The sequence below is a fragment of the Eptesicus fuscus genome, chromosome 4 (assembly GCF_027574615.1).
Source record: "Eptesicus fuscus isolate TK198812 chromosome 4, DD_ASM_mEF_20220401, whole genome shotgun sequence".
NCBI lineage: Eukaryota > Metazoa > Chordata > Mammalia > Chiroptera > Vespertilionidae > Eptesicus > Eptesicus fuscus.
The window spans coordinates 73,329,447-73,344,528 of NC_072476.1; the positions used below are offsets into that span (position 1 = coordinate 73,329,447).

A 15,082-nucleotide genomic window follows, 5' to 3' on the forward strand; every position below is an offset into this window, starting at 1 on the left:
ATTACAATTACACTTCGATACTCTTTTCTGCCTTGTCTTTTGACTTCCTTAGAAATATTTTAATATTCTTAGCCCAAATGTGTTTTTATCTTGCAATGAACTTAAAGAAATGAACTTTGCCTTTTTACTCTTCCTAAGATGGAAAACAATTTTTCTTTCCTCTTTCATCCTCTTGGAGTAGTGAAAAGTTGTTAAGACTTGCTTCTTAAAACTTAAAATGAAATTAAAACAGTCATTTGATCATCTGTGAACAGATTCTCATTAGTCAATACCAATAACTGTTTTTTTCTGAAGATCTGTGAAAAATGGACTGGTACTTTCAAATAAAATGCAGTCCCAGCAGGGAAACAAATTCTTGGACACCTCTTTAATATTCAAAGGCAGGTTATGTTTTATATTCTTTTCTTGATGCATGTTAATACATAAGGTGTAGAGAAACATTTGTTACTGCAGTTAATGACAGTTGATACCATACTTTATTTTTCAGAGGCCTAACCAAAATAAAGTTAGTTGATCATTTCCCTTGGCTCATTCACTACGTTTTCAGAATAGTGGCTGCCTGAATTGTCCATCCACCCCAAACACCTACATGCACACTTCCCACACCCCACTTCTTTCCTAAATATATTAGGGCATCGGCATAGACTGGTTTCTGAGGAATAATGAATGGATCTCTGCTCTGAAAACTTCAGGGAAAGCACCTGTGGCCTCAGGGTGAAGCACCCTTTTAGCACTACCTTTTAGGAAAGTAAGAACACAACAACTTACAGAATACACCTTACCCAGAGCTACTACTCTCTTACTTGTCCTCATCTGGGGGAAGGTTGCTTCCCATCAAGTACCCTTCATCAAAATGGGCGTTGGATGGTGAAGTTGCTGAGATTGCTGAAAATTATGTAGCCCAAGATCCTATGAACCTAGTCTCTGTCAGGGAAGGCATATGAGGTAGATTTGCATCTAATGAGATTTAGTCCAGTAATCAGTTTGTCATAGGCAGATGTACTTTATTATTTTTCTACTAGAGGCCTGGTGCACGAAATTCGTGCACTCAGGGGTGGGGGGCGTCCCTCAGCCCAGATTGTGAGAGGACATGGGCCAGGCAGAGGGACCCCACCGGTGCACCATCGGGGCCAGGGAGGGACACGGGAGGTTGACCAGCCATGTCGGGACTGCAGGAGGGCTCCAGGGTGTGTCTGGCCCATCTCGCTCAGTCCTGATCAGCCAGACCCCAGCAGCAAGCTAACTTACCCGTCAGAGCGTCTGCTCCCTGGTGGTCAGTGCACATCATAGTGACTGGTCGACTGTCTGCCCCATGGTAGTCAGTGCATGTCATAGCGAGCAGTTGAGTGGCCTTAGCATATCATTAGCATATTATGCTTTGATTGGTTGAATGGCTGACCTGATGACTGGACAGTTGGCATATTAGGCTTTTATTATATAGAATAGTACAGTAAATACACAAAGCAGTAGCATAGTCATTTATTACCATTATCAAGTAGTATGTACTGCACATATTGTATGTGCTGTACTTTTACACTGCTGGCAGGACAGATTTGTTTACACCAGCATCACTACAAACACATGAGCAGTGTGTTGCACTGTGACATTAGGATGGGGTGGCTTTAGCCACCTGGAGCACAGGAACTAATGTGAGATGGACAGATTCCAGAAGTGACCGAGTGCCTGCTCATTTAGAGATCTATTTATTACTATCCTTATTCAACAAATCACTCTAACTTGTGGAAAATAGATTTTAAACTCAGTGGATTTGTTGTTGCTGTTAACAACTGATTGTCAATTTATTTAAACAGTTGATTTAAGCATCTGTAATGGTGACTGCAGACTCCAACTCCTGGTTCAATATGATGGAAGGAATCTGTTTAACAATCTCAGAAGAATTGTGCAGGTCAATGAAGTCACTGTGTATCCTTGTCTGAAACTGATCCCAAGTTTTAGAACCCTCCCCACTGGGTTTTTTTTGTAGTGATCCTCTGAGTTTTGGTAGGCATCTGACCTGGTCCTTTCACTTTGGGATTCTTATCTTTGCACCTCTGGTCAAGTCAGCATACAGCTCCTCCAACCATTTTACATTGTGGCTGGTTAGAGTAATTACAATTCGGTGAATTGACACCTCTGGTTCCATGGTTCCACGGGTATCTTTCTGGTACCTTTAAAGCCATGGCTGTGGCTCAGCTTCCTGACCGACTTGTTTCTTGGTAAGTCAGGAGCAGGAGCGGGTGGGACAGAGCTCTGCTGCAGCTATAACCACATCTTCCTCAAAGAGTTCAGTGGATTTTCTTAAAGCTGTATGTGGTATGTTTAAAATCTCTAAGGCTACTAAATTATAATTTTATTATATTACTAGAGGCCCAGTGCACAAAAGTCATGCACAGGTAGGGTCCCAGGGCCTGGCCAGCAATCAGGGCCAGTCAGATTCCCCGACTCCTCCTTCCCTCGCTCCCTTAACACCCCGCCACCACCACTGGTCACCCGCCGTGTTCTATGCTGCCCCATGGTGGTCAGCGCACATCATAGCGAGTGATCGAACTCCTGGTCTCCTGGTCAAACTCCCAAGGGAACACTTTGCATATTAGCCTTTTATATATAGAGATAATACTAGTGGCCCAATACACGAATTTGTGCATGTTAAAAGGAAATTAATTAGAAGAAATATTTTAATATCATTATTTGCTCTTTCTCTGTATTAGAAGTGTCAACCAAATTCATGATTGACAATGACAGATCGAAATACACGCATGTGATTGGCACCAACGAGAGCTTTATATATATGGTGCATGTGCAAGTCAACTTAGCCTTTTATATATATAGAATAAACTTGCTTAATTAGACCTACTTTCTGATGTAGCTAAACTTTTTCCGGCCCAGTGAAGCACCCCACCTTCTCTTTCAGGTCATTGTCAGCAACACAGCAGTAAATATCAACACAAAGCATATTATTATTGTAGATCATGCAGGGAGAACAAAGGGTAAAATATTTAACTGCAGCAGTGTTTGACTATATTTTGTGCAGTCATTTTCAGCATCCACCATTTCTTCTTTTCAGTCGGGTCAAGTTTCTAAGCTTTCTAAATTTCCATTTTCCGGCTAATGAAAAGAAAATAGGATTCTACTGAGTCTCCTATCTACCTACTCCAGGACTTCTGTGAAGATCAAATGAGATGAGGCGCAGGAAAATGCTTCACAGACATTTGGTTAAAGTGTGAAATGTTTGCACCTGGCTATAAAGCAAGTTGTGTTCCTGGGCTGAAGAAACTGCAAGGAGGCTAGTCGCTAGGGAGAGGAAGCCGGGCCTTGCTACGTGATGTCATTACTTGGTGCCCACAGCCACCGTTTCCAGGCTGGGCTGGGCTGTGGGCCGCATTTTGCACCATGAGGTCTTAGCAGTATCAGCTGTGATTTGGTGGGCTGTCGCTCTGGGGTGGTGGCAGGGCCTGTGTTCCTCTTGGGGGAAGCTGAGTGTTGTTTTCTTGGCACCAGGTCCGCCCTGCCATTTCTCTGTAAATGGCAAGTGTGTGTCATAGCAGCTCCTGTATTGGGCGTCTGCCCCTGGTGGTCAGTGTGCATTATAGCGACTGGTCGGACAGTTGGAGGGACACTTAGCATATTAGCCTTTTATATATATATAGACTAGAAGCCTAATGCATGAAGATTCATGCTAGAATGGGCTTTCCTTTCCCTGACTGCCAGCACTGCCTTTCCACTCTGGCCCAACCCCTTTCCGCTCAGGCCCCAGAGCTGCCTCTCTCCGCTTGGGAGTTCCCTCTTTCTGCTCCAGCCCCGCCTTCCCACGCTGCCCAGAGGCCCTGAGAGACCATGGGTGGGGCAGAATCCCACCTGCTCCATCACTCGGCACCTGTGTATGCAAATTAACTACCACCTTTGTTGGGTTGATTTGCATATCACTCCTGATTGGCTGGTGGCATAGCGGAGGTACGGTCATTTTTACATATTTGTCTATTATTAGGTAAGATTATCCAGCACCAACTGACAAAAATGTACTTTAAATCTGAGATATAGGTGAAAACATACTGAGCCTCCACATTGATGAGTATATAAGGTGTATTGTCTATGGTCAGGGCATAATATGAACAAAATCCATTGTTTCTAATTTTAGTTGTTTAGAGAACTGACAGATGGCATTTGGTGCCTTGCCCTTCTTCCAATGCAAGTGAGGAGGGGTTAGCACACTGAGTAGCCAGGTCTGTTTCATTTCCATTACCAGGCTTCTTTTGGTCATGGGACTGAGCCCAAAGGGTGCCTAACCCTGCCAGATTCCCTAGGTGCTCCTCACTCTGTTCAGTAACAAGCATTTATTGAAGATTTGGTAGACAGTATGCCGAATGACTTTCCTATGTTATCTCTCGTAATCCTCACTACAACTTAATAAGCCAAAGGTGCTTGTTTTATAAATGTACAAACAGACTTAGAATTTAAGAATCTTGCTTAAGAGCTAGGACTTCAGAGTCCCCCTTTACCCCTCAGTTCTGCCAGGAACTATGTGAAGTACTAGAGTATAAAAATGAATATGACACAGACCCTGTTTTCAAGGAGCTTATAGTTTAATGGAAACAGATATATTAACACGTAATTTTATTTTAATGTGATAAGTGCCTTGGCAGAAATATGAGCACAGAAGGTATGGGAGCCTAGAGGAGGGTCATTACTTGAGTTAAAGGTTTAGGAAGGTATCTTGGAGGAAGTGGTGTTTAAGTTAAGACTTGATGGTTTAGCTACAGTGAACCTAGCTTTTGGGGCATATTATCAGACTGCCCTAGAACTAAGAGTGGAGGACCCAAGGACAGTCAGGCCCAGAATATTTCTGGTAGGTGTTTGCCAGTTCACTCCTGCCTAGCCCATTCATTGTAGATATTTCTAAGCTCTAACCTTTTGGAGTGATAAATAATAACCAAGTTCACAAACAAACCCAAACAAAAAAACTTGGATGTATAGACCCAAATGTTGTTAATCTAATTAGTTAAGTATCTGGTTTCTTGAAAAGTACCATTTTTTAAAGTTTTGAAGTATCAAGTGCCAAATAAATGGTTGTTAAATAAGTGAATGGATAAGAGAAATAATGATATACAACAGGGGTCAACAAATATTTTCTGTGAAGGACCAGGTAATAAATGTTTTAGTCTTCATGGCCATATAGTTTCTGTTGCAACTACTTGATCCTGTTGTAGCACAAAAGCAACCATAGATGTTAAGTGAACAAGTGGGTATCACTGTGCTCTAATAAAACTTTATATTTGTAAATAAGGTGGCAGCTCAAATTTGGTTTTGGGCTGCAGTTTACCAATTCATAATATACAACAGTCAATACTTGACCAAAGTTACAATTTGCTCCTTATAAAGTGTACTAGGGGCCCAATGCACAAATTCATGCACCTTGAAAGGAACTGTGGGCCGTGAGGCTGCAGTAGGCACAAGGGCGGGTCTGGGCCCATCCTCCACACCCCTGCCTGGCCCCTCCTGCCACAGCCCCCGGTCCTCTGTCTGCCGGCAGCCCTGCTCCTGCCACCACTGCTCCCATGCACTAACAGTGCTGGCCCTGCTCGCACCCGCTGATGGCGTGGAGCAATTGGGGCCGGTGCCAGCAGTGGGTGTGAGTGGGGCCAGCGCCGTCAGTGGGTTCGAGCAGCGGCTGCTGCCTTGACCACCCCTCAGGAGCAGGGGGAGGTGGAGAAGCCCTCAGGGGCGATCAGGGCTGTCAGCTGCCACTCCACCTGCTGATGGCGCTGAGTGATCGAGACCAACGCTGGGCACTGGCAGCGGGTACAAGTGGCAATGCCGGTGGTAGCTGCGGGTGTGAGCAGGGCCAGCACCGGCAGTATGTGCAAGTGCCAGGCGGGATCACGGCACGCAGGAGCAAAGAATTTTCAGTAACCACCAAAGCCTCACCCCAATGACAGCAGCTGGCGCCCCACCTTGGTCTGGTGCCCCACTCACCTGCTCCACCATCTCGCTGCAGCCAACGCCCGCCATGTTCCGCACACACCCCCTGGTGGTCAGCGCACATCATAGCGACCGGTTGTTCCAATTATTCCACCATTTGGTCTATTTGCATATTAGCCTTTTTATTATATAGGATAGTTTTTAAATTCTGTGCTTAATTATATACAGGTAACATATCTGGGGAAGGAGCTTTTAAAGTGTGCTTCTGAAGAAGTACCCATACCTCCAGAACCAAACTTGGTACCTCAACAACATCAACCTTATCTTCCAGGTATGTGCAGACCCGCACCCATTTCTTAGTTATGAGAACAACACACACAAACCTACTGGGAAAGCACTCCTCTTTTTTATTTTTGTCTTCTTTTTCTTTCGGGTGAGATTTGCATAACATTCAAATGACTATTTTTAAATGAACAAGTCATACACAGTGCATTTAGTACATACACAATGTTGTACAGTCACCCCCTCTGTGTAGTTCCAACACTTTCATCACCCCAAAAAGAAACCCCATACCATTCAGCAGTTACTCCCCATTCTCCAGTTTCCCCATCCCTGGGGTCTACCAGTCTGCTTTCTGTCTATATGGATTTACCTATTCTGAATGTATCAGAGAGAAGAAGGGATGGGGGAGGAGAGAGAGAAAGAGAGGCAGAGAAGAGAGAGAGAGAAACATCAAGGTGAGAGACATACCAATTGGTTGCCTCCTGCACATGACTGGATTGGGATGGGGATAGACCTGCAACCCAGGCACATGCCCCTGGCAGGGGCAAGCCGACACTCTAGCTACTGAGCCATGCTATATCTTTTTGTGAAACAGCCAAACTGTTTTCTACAGCAACTGAACCATTTTACATTCCCAACTGCAATGTACAAGGCTTCCAATTTCTCCATGTCCTCACCAACACTTGCTATTTTCTGTTTGTTTATAGCACTCCATTTTTAACCACAAACTGATTCTAGGATAATTAAAGAAATGATAGTCTCTGCTCACAATTTCTTTCTCTTTTCTTTGGGTAGATTTTTTTTAATGTCATGATTTGGTTAGTTTTTCATATTTTCTAAAAATATACTAAAATAAATCTTTGCTTATTAGTGTAAAAAATTCGATTTATCTGATGAAATAAACCTTAGCCTGAGAAAACTGAAAAGAATGTAGTCTTCACCAATTAGCTGCAGATTTTGAAATGATCTTAAAGTGGCAGCACACATTTTTGGAAAACTTAACTAATGTTAAGACCCTTCTCTGCTATAGTTTTTCCTACCCCCCCTACCCCGCCCCCCCGTCCCTGCCCTAGACTAGTTGGGGACAATGTAGACAGAGAAGAGGTACAAATCAGAAGATAATAATACTGAAATAACCAGAGACATGAACCAAACAGGGATTACTATCACTGTTGTATCGTAAATCAGCAAATGAGATACAAGATGCCTTAATGAGCCAATTAATTAGGAGTCGTTTATTGTGCACCTTCTTTGTTTGCAGATATTACAAAGGGCTCTGTGTGAGTTATTGTTACAGACAGTTGTAACCTTGAATACATAATGAGTTAGTACTTGGCATAAGAATATGGGAATTATTATCAGTATTAGTCCATATTAGTCTATTACATTGGATGGCTAGCTTGCAAGGTTAGATAGTTAAGTTTATCTTTTTTCTATTATTTGAACTAAAAACAAAGTCATTTTAGAGAATAAGAGACTGTCTTAAAGTGACAGAGTTTATAATGACAGAGTTTACAGGACAAGGGATTATCTAACAATAGCAGAGAATTTCAAACAGCAGTTTTTTATACAAGATGGAGGTTACTATGCTTCGTCACCACGCCCCTAACCAGGGCGCTCTAGGGATTTTCCCTTCCTTACAACAAACCCCAATAATTCAAAGTACTTTCCTCTCCTAACTTGATACCTAATCCACCCTAACTTCTGAGGGTCCTCCTTTGTCTCCAAAACTGGTTTCAGAATAGGATGCATTTCCCCCAATTTTCTGAAGACAGCTTCAAAAGTGCTTATCATTTGAGAGAAACAGACTTGATAAAACAGCCATTGTGGTGAAATTAAAAGCCTTAAGAAACGAAAAGGAGTTTGTGTAGTAACTTATGGTATTTGGTTCCTAACCCTGACTGCAGATCTATCTAATCAAATCTTGGCGTAGGGTTCAGGAACCTAAATTTTTAAAAGTGATTCTTATGTAGTCAGCCTGACCTATTCCTCTAAACCTATTACTTTGAATGACTAGTAGAATCTGATTACTTATGCAGATAATAATTGGAAAACTTGATACATTCATCCTTTATTTTGATTCAAAAGCACACCCGATCTAGTGCTCACAGTCGCCCGCCCTCCCTCTCTCTCTCTCTCTCTCTTACACACACACACACACATACATACACACACACACACACACATTGAAGGAAAGCCAAGTAAACTCTTTCTCCTAGATTCTAACCTTGAAGCAGAACTGTAGGTCTTCTTTATACACAAAGGTTATCTGCTCCTCAGATTTTCCAGTGACACGTGTTAGGTCCATGCCAACAGGAGCCAGGCCAAGAGACATGAGAGTTTAAGAAATTTTATTATATTTTCTCACAGTGGGCTGAGACTATTGTGTCAGTGTCAGGATAACAGAATTTACCAGGCGACCGAAAAAACACACAGGGAGTACTCAGAGATCCAGGATAAACCCATTTATTTTCAAATGTACTAGTACAGTGACTCAGGGAGTCAGTTCTCCAAATCCTGAGTGATGAATATGGAGGAAACTTTCCCTTTATACCCTTTGGCTTCTTTGTTTTCTGTCTGGTTCCTAACTACCAGGCTTTTGTGGTGGCCTTCCACAGCCCCTCCCGAGTCAGTTAGAGGCGGGGAGTTAGATTGTATCTAAGTGCCTGGTCTGGGTGGTGCCAGAGACCTCCCCTGTAGCTAAACTGTTACATTCTTTGTTTATGGCCCCTCTGTAAATTGGGAGTAATTAGGAAAACAGGTTTTGCTAGACCAGATTGGGGAGAAAGGGACAGTAACTTAAAATATAGGCTATCAAGAGTGTACATTAGGTTACTGGCACAGATTCAGATTGCTAGCACCACCACCCCCTGCCCCCCAAATGTCTTATATTCCCCCTCATCAGCACGGAGGGAGTGTTTATCTTCTCTTATATATGGACTGGGTCAGGGTTGCACCAGCCAGCTGGGTAGCTGCCTAAACAAGAGGAAGTCTTTGGAAGATAACACAACTCAGGCAGAGGGGAGCGCCTGAGTCAGCTGGGGAGTGTATCTTATCTTCTGCAGGTGCAGGGTGTTTGCTTGAAGCGATGGGGAAAAATTTATAACAATATATTTCAGAAAGCATGTCCAAACAGAATAGGCCAAGGGTAGTACATCCTAAAATAGGCATGCATTTCCACCCCCCAGCCATGCATCTCCTTCCTCACAGAGACCACAATTCCCTGCTAAGTGAGCATGAAATTAAAAAAATGATTTCTCAACTGCTGTTTCTGTTGCTGACAATATAAACAGTTTCTTGTTACTAAATTCTGAACTATCTTTCCTTTAGATATTTTTAAAAATATTAATGCTAATTTGAGAACTGTGGAAGTACCAGAACCCACTTCTTACTACCTTGATCTGGGACTAGGAATCTACAGGCAGGTCCCTGCTGATATTCTGTAGGCTGCTGTTAGAGTTTTGTTTGAACCTTCTTGATTTAGGATTCTTTTGTACTTATTTTTTGTGGTACCTTATGAAAGATGAGACAGAGGGCCGAAAACCAGGACTTCAGGCTTTATTAGAGGAGAAGGACCCTGCCGGGCTGTCTCAAAAGGGGAGAGTAGCAGCACGTGCAGAGGGGAACAGGCCTTTTGAGGGGAGGAATGGGAAGGGATGAGCTTAGGGTACTCGGCAAGCACTGATTGGTGGTTTCATATAAGGCACATGATTAGGCACTTAGGTACTTAGGAACAAGGGCTTAGGGTATTTGGCAGGTGCTGATTGGTGGTTCAATGTATAGTCCATATAAGGTGCCTGGTTAGATGCTCAGGAATGTCCAGGCCGCAGGTGCAGGTTACGTCATACTCCGTCCATCAGTTGGGGGAAGGGAGGATCTATCACCTTACAAAAATCCAAAGACATGGCAAGTTAGAAAAGTGTAAACTCTTTCATGGGGGCTTAACATCATTTGTTCATTTGAAAATAGAACATGCTTTTTCAGGAAAAAACAGACTCCTTTTGCAATGATAACCATGAACATCTACTTACAGCTTTGTGACAAAGAATTTTTCCACCGGGGGCACTTAAAAACATAAAAATAGTCCTTGACTTACTGATAATCTGTTATAAAAAGTGACTTTAAAGAGTTTTCATCATTTCAGTGCTGTTATTGTGCTTCATTTCTCTGTAAAAGTATAAGTAATAGAGCACAGACATCCACAGGTGCTTCTGTTTTATGTGGTTAAGAACTTCTTAAACCGTAAACACCCGAGGAAGATGGGTGTTTGATAACAGCAGAGGGTTTATTTCAGCTCCTATTTACAACTCTTAATTGTTTTTCATTATTTTCATCATGTTTTTCATACTGGTTTTATGATTAATACTCCTTTGACCTAATTCATAAAGTGGAGAAAAGGGAAGAAAACTAGCTCTCTGTTGAGTATCTACCATGTTCCTGGCCCTCTACCAGATGCTTTCACATTTACATACATTAGGCCATTTAGGAGCTCCTTTTCAGCAGAACTCCAGGGTTCGTGCTTGTACAACAGACACAAAAACCTGCAAATTTACATATAAAATCAAGTACCTCAAATCCAATTCAGTTTAAGGAACCACCTATTAAATTTCATTTTTCCCCAAAGAATGAGGGCTGACAAAGTTTTAAACTTCAAAATATAAAATTCAACTTTATTTCTTGATTCCAGTACAACTTCAATTTCACAGGTGACTTTTGATCTTATTAATGTGAATCAATATCAAATTATTAATTTAGTTTTAAATATCAAATCATAGCCCTGGCCAGGTAGCTTAGTTGGTTAGAGTGTCATCCCAATACGCCAAGGTTGTGGGTTCGATCCACAGTCAGGGCACTTATAAGAATCAACCAATGAATGCATAAATAAGTGAAACACACAAATCAACCTCTCTCTCTCTCTCTCTCTCTCTCTCTCTCTTTCCCTCTCTCCCCCTTTCCCTCTCCCTCTCCTTCTCTTTCTCTCCTTTTGCCCCATCCCTCCCTTTTCCTCCTTCCTTTCCTCTGTCTCTAAAAAAAAAAAAATCAATAAACAAAAAAAAATTTTTTTTAAATATATTTTATTGATTTTTTACAGAGAGGAAGAGAGAGGGATAGAAAGTTAGAAACATCGATGAGAGAGAAACATCGATCAGCTGCCTCTTGCACACCCCCTACTGGGGATGTGCCCACAACCAAAGTACATGCCCTTGACCAGAATCGAACCTGGGACCCTTGAGTCCGCAGGCCGACGCTCTATCCACTGAGCCAAACCGGTTTCGGCCAAAAAAAAAAAAAATTTTTTTTAATTAAATATCAAATCATGTAGTACTCTACTACCATATTTATCCATTAGGATCCCTTTCTTTTTAAAAGGCATTGAACTTTTAATTAAGTAGCCATAATAGAATGTTTCCCTTAGTACAACTAGATATCCTATCTAATAAAAGAGTAATATGCAAATTGACCATCACTCCAACACACAAGATGGCCACCCCCATGTGGTCAAAGATGGCTGCCACAAGATGGCTGGCAGTGGAGGGCAGTTGGGAGGGACCAGGCCTGCAAGGGAGGGCAGTTGGGGGTGATCAGGCCTGCAGGGGAGGGCAGTTAGGGGTGACCCAGCCTGCAGGGGAGGGCAGTTGGGAGGGACAAGGCCTGCAGGGGAGAGCAGTTGGGGGCGGCCAGGCCTGCAGGGGAGGGCAGTTACGAACAGAGCTCTTGGACTACATGGTCTGTCTAACTGAAATTGCCTGGCAAAGGTCACACCCATATTGGTGCTGTGGACTAAGATTCAATTTGCTGAATGATATAGAGCTCATATAGCCCTCTGAGAAAGGACTTTCTGAGACTGTCAGGGAGGATGAAGAAGCCAGTTTCAGGATGAATGACTCAGACTGCAAACAGGCTTCTTTCTCCAAAGATCAGCCAATGCTGATTTACAGCTTATCTTGGGTATAGAAAATGGAGTGAAGAGTGATGTGGTCAGAAAGCCTATTATGTGTGCTCGTAGACTTGACGAGGGTCTGAGATTTGCAATAAATTTAAATCTTATTTTTAAAAGGCAGATTTTAATTTGTTGACACTTATTTAAATAGGAACTTCCAGCAAGTCAATGCCAAGTATCCCACATTATCTACAAATAAATGAAATACTATTAATCAGCGATCAAGAATTTCTCCCATGCCATATAATGGATCAGCATTGGAAGTTCTATGTGGAGTGTGAGGAGCTAACATTCTAAAGCTTTGTTTTCTTAATAATGTATTAGGTATTTGTTCATATTATTAACTAACATTCATACTTCATTTTTTTGGTCTGGTGGGCCTATTTTAATACACACTTAAGATGTGTGTTTACTGTTGTAAGAAAAAAACATAACTTCAACTACTGAAGTAAGATTAATACTTTTTTACCATTCAAATAAAGGCATTTAAAAAAATCTTTATTGTTCAAAGTATTACATAGGCCCTCTTCCCCCCCATTAACCTCTTCCAGCCCGATCCTGTCCGCCCCACCCTCAGGCCCTCACCACCCCATTGTCTGTGCCCATAGGTTATGCATATATGCATACAAGTTTACTGGTTGATCTATTCCCATCTACCCTCCCCTGCCTTCCCTCTGAGGTTCAACTGTCTGTTCATGCTTCTATGTCTCTGGGTCTATATTTGCTCATCAATTCAAATAAAGGCATTTTTGAAGTAAACCATATTGACTCTCTGGCTTTCTTTTTACCAACATAACTTTAAAACTAATCTTTTTATCAACACCTCTACCTTTGTATAAATAATAGTTATTCCTTAATGGAAATAAGGATACAAGAAAGAGTGGTCATTGGTAAAGAAAAAAAAAGGCCTCGCTAAAGTGAATCTACTTCAAATAAGAAGTCAAGTCCCAATACCTTTCCCCATTTACTTTGAAATTTATCTTGAAATAAAAATTTGAAATTATTAAAGAGATTTAAGTTTTGTAAAATTTAGCGTAGATAGAATTGTAACTGTGCTGAGTCTTAGAACAAAAACATGAATCAAGTGTTGATTTGGGGCTGATTATTTTAACTAGGATGTAATTCATCTTTGACTTTTGCTACATTTTCATGAAGGTTTTTTTAAAGAGATATATTCAAGAGCATTGTAAGTTTTCTCAAGGGTCTGTCTTAATCCTTTGATAACCATATTATTCTTCACTTATTCATCATCAGCCCAGACTCCCAAATAAACTTCCCAGACTCCCAAATAAACTTCACTTATTTGTCATCATCCCATACTCCCAAATAAACTCTGTGGCCTAATTATATCCCTTCTCTCTCATTTGAGAAGTCAAAATTGCAATTAAAATTACTCTTAGCAGTGCTAGAATTTTGTGGGAAGGTGGAGAGGAGATAGGATGGTGTTTTTTATATTTCTTATTTTAAGTGTATAGAATTTTAAATATCTTTATCATTAGCAGTTACCTGTGAGGAGAAAAGTTAATGGGGCTGGGGATCTAAGGGGAAAGAAAGAGTTTTAACTACATGGACCCTTTGGCAAATTTTGAATGGATTCTATGTGTGCTTTCTATTCAGATACAAATTTTAAGTTTCTGAAAAGAAAGCACCTGGAAGATTTACCTATTACTAAAAGTATAAAGACACTAGAGGCCCATTGCACAAAGAGATTCGTGCAATAGGCCTTCCTTCCTTTGGCTTCCAGCACTGGTTTTCCTCCGGCACCTGGGACTCAGGCCTTCACTCTGGCCAGAGTCTGCTGCCTTCGTCTTTACTGCAGGCTCCAGCCAGAGTCTGCCATCTTTATCTTCGCTGCAGACTCTGGAGTCTGCAGTCTTCGTCTTCGCTGCAGCTGGAGTGCTGCTCCTGTAGATCCCTTCGTGCCCCCCTCCCTCTCATAGCAGGCATCCTGCCCTGCCCGGCCACTCTGCGCCTGGAGCAGCTGGGTGGCTGCCATTTTTGTCCTTCTGATTTGCATATTCCCTCCTGATAGGCTGGTGGGCATAGCGGAGTGATGGTTAATTTGCATGTTTCTCTTTTATTTATGTAGATAGTAGATAATTTTATTTTTCTTCCTTTGAGAGTCCATTGAAAATGTTCAGTATAGAATAACCCTTCAAGTTGTAATGTTTGAGAACTGAAGAGTTTCATTAGCCTATATAATAAAAGGCTAATATGCAAATCGACTGAATGGTGTAATGACTAGTCGCTATGATGCACACTGACCACCAGGTCAACACAGGAGCTGCCCTCTGATGGTCAGTGTGCTCCCACAGGGGGAGTGCCGCTTAGCCAGAAGCTGGGCTCATGGCTGGCGAGCACAGCAGCGGTGGCAGGAGCCTCTCCTGCCCCCGAGGCAGCACTAAGGACCCCTCGGTGATGTTCAACTGCCTGCAGGGAGCAGGCTTAAGCCAGCAAGTGGACATCCCCCAAGGGGTCCTGGACTGCAAGTGGGCACAGGCTGGGCTGAGGGACACCCCCTGACCCCTAGTGCACAAATGTCGTGCACCAGGCCTCTAGTTCCATCATAATTTTCTTAGACTATTCCATTATCATAATTCTTGAATAGTTTACATGATGTGGTCTATTTGGCTTTTATTACTTAAGGATATATTTAAAACATGGGTCCTTTGGCCCTGGCCAGTTTGGCCCAGTGGATGGAGTGTCAGCCTGCAGACTGAGGGTCCCGGGTTCGATTCCGGTCAAGGGCATGTACCTTGGTTGCAGGCACATCCCCAGTGGGAGGTGTGCAGGAGGCAGCTGATTGATGTTTCTCTCTAATCGATGTTTCTGACTCTCTATCCCTCTCCCTTCCTCTCTGTAAAAAAAAATAAAAAATCAATAAAATATATTTTAAAAAACAAAACAAGCTGAAACCGGTTTGGCTCAGTGGATAGAGCGTCG

General features: G+C 42.3%; 1 protein-coding gene across 1 annotated transcript in view; it reads left to right on the top strand.

Annotated features, from left to right (window-relative positions):
* Positions 1-12,898, top strand: part of ANKRD31 (ankyrin repeat domain 31) — a 123,476-nt gene extending 110,578 nt beyond the window's left edge. Inside the window, exons 24-25 of the mRNA XM_054715168.1 lie at positions 6,145-6,247; positions 12,291-12,898. Coding sequence (XP_054571143.1) covers positions 6,145-6,247; positions 12,291-12,436 — 249 coding nt within the window. The 3' untranslated portion in view covers positions 12,437-12,898. The remainder of the gene's footprint in view (positions 1-6,144; positions 6,248-12,290) is intronic.
* Positions 12,899-15,082: the final 2,184 nt, after the last annotated feature.